Source organism: Myotis brandtii, unplaced genomic scaffold, assembly GCF_000412655.1.
Source record: "Myotis brandtii unplaced genomic scaffold, ASM41265v1 scaffold61, whole genome shotgun sequence".
Classification (NCBI taxonomy): Eukaryota; Metazoa; Chordata; class Mammalia; order Chiroptera; family Vespertilionidae; genus Myotis; species Myotis brandtii.
This window is the reverse complement of record NW_005370318.1, coordinates 114553-119922: the sequence shown is the minus strand read 5'-3', so window position 1 is coordinate 119922 and position 5370 is coordinate 114553. Positions and strand designations below refer to the sequence as shown.

The following is a 5370-nucleotide window of genomic DNA, read 5'->3' as shown; positions in this document are numbered from 1 at the left end:
CAGGGGTCCTCAAACTTTTTAAACAGGGGGCCAGTTCACTGTCCCTCAGACCGTTGGAGGGCCGGACTATAGTTTTAAAAAAAACTATGAACAAATTCCTATGCACACTGCACATATCTTATTTTGAAGTAAAAAAACAAAATGGGAACAAATACAATATTTGTATTTGCATATGGCCCGCGGGCCGTAGTTTGAGGACCCCTGGTTTAGTGTATAGAAATGCAACTGATTTTTGTGTAGACTTTGTATCCTGCTCTTTTGCTGAAATCATTTATTAGCTCTTACAGTTTTTGAGTTAGTTGCTTTACTCCTGATTAGTTTTCTCTTGGAGAGCTTGTTAAAAACTCTCATGGAGGGCCTATTATGTGCTGGGCACTGTGCTAGGTACATAGCACATACTCTTAGCTGTAATTTTTACAATTATCCTATGAGGGTTTCAAGAGATTATGTGACTTGTTCAAGGTTCCATGGCTGATCCTCCATTTATCTTTTGTTGCTGCCCCTATCCCCAATCCCAGTTTGAAAGCTCAGATAAATGTGCTTTGCCAAAAGACATGAGCTTTGAATTAGATAGACCTGAGTTCAAACAGCTTCAGCCTTTTCTTGGGTGACTTAACCTCTCTGCTGCTCATTTTCTTTCTTAAATGAGGCCAGTGACACTTGTCTGGTTGCAGTGGTATAAAGGCTCTAGTAGTTCAGGGCCTAACATGGAGGGACAATACATGGACACCATGGTGTGTTTTTAACCCCTCTCTATTTATTTTTATTATTTTTTTAATTTATTGATTAAGTTATTACATATGTATCCTTATCCCCACATTACCCTCCATCACCCCCACTCATGCCCTAATCCCTGTTGTCTGTGTCCATTGGTTATGCTCATATGCATGCATACAAGTCCTTTGGTTGATCTCCCCCCCTTATCCCCACCCTCCCCTACCTTCCCTCTGAGGTTTGACGGTCTGATCGATGCTTCTCTGTCTCTGGATCTGTTTTTGTTCATCAGTTTATGTTGTTCATTATATTCCATAAATGAGTGAGATCATGTGATATTTATCTTTCTCTGACCTCTCTATTTTTTTTTTAAATTTTCCCCATACACCAGACTAGCCAGGCAGTCTGTGATATATCTCCAACTGCCCACAACAACCCTCATATGTGCAAAGGCCCACTAATATGTTTCCCTGTGCTTTCTCTAACAGAAGCTTCTCCTGTGAAGAGATTTAAGGATTTCCAGATTAAATCATATCCTGTACAGGATTTTAGCGCTCTGAAACTTCTGCATTTCCAGAAAGCCTTGGAACAACAGGGGACCACCTTCAGTAAGAAGATTAATACCCTAGAAGATAGTCTCCCAAAGACCTTTGGCCCAAAGATCAAGTAAGCTTAGCTCTTGGCAGATAGGAGGGTCCAGATTCTGGTTGAAAGGATGATATAACTTACTGGGCAGAATATGAGGGATGCTGGGGAGGGGGCGGAGGTAGCAGTCATAGCTCTACCCCAAAGGTTGGGGGTATGGAGAAGGCAGCCTGAGAGGTGCTGGGTTTGATGTCCAGGAGCTGCATTCTCTGCCTTTAACTCTCAAGGGGCCACTTTAGGTGGTCGGTTTCTTCCTTTTTCAGGGAACCATTTGAAGAAGAAGGGGCAGGACAGATCTTATAGCTGTCACTCACTCTGTGTGTCACTGGGTCTTGAGCCTCTTCAAAAAATTGTAACCATCCAAGGAAGACAGTATAAGAACCTGGGCTTAGTAGTCAGTTCAACCCAGGTTCACATCCTGGCTTGGCCACTTATTTTAGCTCTGCGTCCCCAGGCAAGGAACTGGACCTCTGTAAGCCTTAGTTTCCTTGTCTATATATAATAGTGTCTAAGTCCTGGGGTTGTTGCAAGCCAACAATTAAATGAGATAATGATAACTATATCTAACACTAATGGAATACTCTGTCAGGTACTGGCTTATTTAATTTAATTCTCACAAAAATCCTATCAGGTAAGTCTAAGTACTGCTATTATCACTCCCATCTTTCAGGTGAGAACACACAAGGTACAGAAAGAGACTCAGTTACTTGTTCGAGGTCACACATGTAGGAAGTGGCAGAGCCAGGATTCAAGCCCAAGTCGCTTGTTAGCGCTCGGTCTTGTTGTCTGGTACAATTGTCACCATGGGAACAAGGTGGGTGCACAATAAGGGCTGCACTTTTGCCTTAGCCCAGAGGGGCTGAGGAGTGGGAAAGGACACTTGGTGGGCACTGGCCTACAGGCAGCTCAACGCCAGGCCCTAGAAACATAACAGCTTCCTCCCACCCCCATTAAAGATGGAACAAACATGTTGCAGTGAGCGTGTGCTCTCCCCCCAGGGCATGCCAGCACCCTCCTCTCCCCTCCCCCCCCCTTCTCTTCCCTTCAGAGAATAAAAAAATAAAGAAAAAAACTGTCGCAGTGGTACTGATAATGACATCAGTATCACAGTCTCCATATTGCCGTAGTGCCACTTTCCTCTAGTCTTTTGCCTGTCAACTCTCCCAGCCTGCTCACCTCCATATGAGCATCCCATGGCTTCTGAGTTTTTTCCTCGGATGGATACTCTTTCTAAGGGATCCCGTGCTTGAAATACCAATCCCAGTTCTTCTGAAGGTAGAGATAGAACAGGCCCAGTTTCTCTGCTATAAATCAATAAGGGAAAAGGGACAGGCTGGACATGTGCCACTCATCTACCAATCCTGGGGTTTGTGTGAAAATAGAAGCCTGCCTTATTTATGTGTAGGTGAGTTCAGCCATATTTTCAGCTGATAAATACTCTTTTTCCTGCCTCTAATCCAAAAAGCATAGCCTGTCTCTTCCTTCTACCTAGCCTGAGACCAAAGAAGGCACAACAGGATTGCCTGGGTAAAATTAACCCCAACATGAACAAAGTACAGAGTCTCCAGGCTACCCAGGAAAACCTGTCTTTGTAAACAAGCAAACAAACACACACACACACAAACAAAGCCACCTCTTCTCTGCCTTCCTGTCATGTCCCTAAAGGCACAGAGCTTACTCTTCATCAAACAGTCTGGGCCATTTTCAGGCAGCTCTGACTTAGAAATTCCTTCCTCATGTTGAGCATACCTCAACCAGTGTGGACCTCTCACCCAGCAGGCCTGGCTCAGCTGCATGAGGTCATCAGCCCCTTCTTGCACATAACAAACAGCTTTCGGGTGGTTAAAGGGGTCCTGTCTTCTCTTCCAAGTCTCCCTCCCTATCAAACTTCTCCAATTCCTGACTCAGTCTCTCCCAGGGTTTGATTTGGAGTTTTCTTACTTCTGGGAGAGGGGAGGGAAGATTCCATGTGCAATAGAGGTGGAGCTGTTTATCCATGGCCTCATGAACTGGCTGTGTTACAAAGGAGTTCTTTTTAACAAGTTGTCTAATTTCAGATCCCAGAAACCTCAACTGCTGAATTGTCCCATGATCAAAACCAAGTATGGTGATATCCCGAAGGAGGCTTTAGTGGGGGGCTACGTCAAGCTCCACACAGTGGAGGAAGGAGAAATCATTGTAAGTGTACAGAAAGCCTTGTTTATGACATAGTGTGTAACATGATGGGTTGTGAGTGTTAAGTAATGAGAGTAAAGGTTTAAAAATATCCTACTCTATATGTGGTGATATTAAGGAACATATTGATTTTTTAGATATGATCATTTTAATATTACCGTACTATGCTTATGGTTTTTAAGAGTTCTTATATTTATGCAACAAATGTCAAAATATTTACAGATTAAAATATGACATCTGGGACTTGTTTTAAAATAATTTAGGAATAAGGCAAGGATGTCCCCTCTCATCACTCCTATTCAACATTGTACTGGAAGTCCTAGCTAGTGCATTAAGACAAGAAGAGGAAGTAAAACATATACAGATTGGGGAGGGAGAAATAAAGCTGTGTTTGTTTGCAGATCATATGCTTGTTAATTTCAAAGAATAAAATAAAAAAAGAACCCCCCAAAATTCCTGAAGCTAATGATTATAGCAAAGTTGCAGTGATAAGGCAATGAACAATTGGAATTTGAAATTAAAAATACAATGCCATGTACAATAGCACCAAAAAGTGAAATACTTAGATATAAATCTAACAAAATATGTTCAGGATCCATATGCAGAAAACTAACTATAATGAAATAATTCAAAGAAGATTTACATAAATGGAAAATATTCTATGTTTATGGATTGTATGATTCCAATTCTATGATGTTCTGGAAAAGGTAAAATTACAGAGATAACAAAATGATCAGTGGTGACCAGAGGTTTGGAGGTCAGGGGAAGGGCTGAATAGGTAAAGCACACAGGATTCTTAGGACAGTAAAATTATCTGTATGATACTGTAATGGTGGATTCAAAACATTAAGCATTTGTCAAAACTCATAGAACTTTCCAGCACAAAGAGTGAAGCTTAATGTATGCAATTTGTCAAAACAAAAAAAATTATCTAGGATGTTGGGAGATCCCAGGAAGGAATACAGATTATGACAAGAGAATCTAACAATTTTACAAATGCATGAAACCACCTCAATGAAGGGGGTGGGAGAAAAAAGTGCTGATGACCTAAGTATTTGGAGATGACTGAAGGCTGTAAGACTAAAAGCAGAAGGAACCACATACAAGCATTAAACTCTAGTTGATAAAGTTGGTGTATGGATTAACAATTGATTCTGCTGTCATGTATACTGAAATGGATCAATTAAGTAAATGAATGGTGCATGGTAGGAGCCAGGTATCTCACTATTGGAGTGGAAATTTACAGATAAGGGCAAGAGGCTACAAATTGATATGGATGGTTATATATAGAAATATTTATAAATATATGTATAAACATATGTATTTTGCCCTATCAGCTGACAGGGCCTAAAAGAAATGACACTCACCCTAACCGGTTTGGCTCAGTGGATAGAGCGTCAGACTGCGGACTGAAAGGTCCCAAGTTCGATTCCGGTCAAGGGCATGTACCTTGGTTGCGGGCACATCCCCAGTAGGAGGTGTGCTGGAAGCAGCTGATCAATGTGTCTCTCTCATCAATGTTTCTAACTCTCTATCCCTCTCTCCTCCTTTCTGTAAAAAATCAATAAAATATATTTTAAAAAAAAGAAAAAAAAAGAAATGACACTCCTATAACAATGAACACACCTAGTACCCAGATCTTGGTGTCTAATACCATCTACACTAATAAAAGACAAACATGCAAATTGACCATACCTTCGCTATGCCTTAAGCCACGCCCATCAGCCAATCAGAGTGACTATATGCAAATTAACCCAACCAAGATGGCGGCCGGCAGCCACGGAGCTGGAGCAAGCAGAAGGCTTGGTTGCCCCAGTGATGGAGGAAGCCAAGCTT

At 41.6% G+C, this 5370-nt stretch overlaps 1 protein-coding gene across 3 annotated transcripts in view; it reads left to right on the top strand.

Annotated features, from left to right (window-relative positions):
* Positions 1-5370, top strand: part of CNBD2 (cyclic nucleotide binding domain containing 2) — a 63805-nt gene that overhangs the window by 47987 nt on the left and 10448 nt on the right. For all 3 annotated transcript variants that reach the window (XM_014550714.1, XM_014550716.1, XM_014550715.1), the window contains 2 exons: positions 1203-1380; positions 3417-3537. In XM_014550714.1, coding sequence (XP_014406200.1) covers positions 1203-1380; positions 3417-3537 — 299 coding nt within the window. The remainder of the gene's footprint in view (positions 1-1202; positions 1381-3416; positions 3538-5370) is intronic.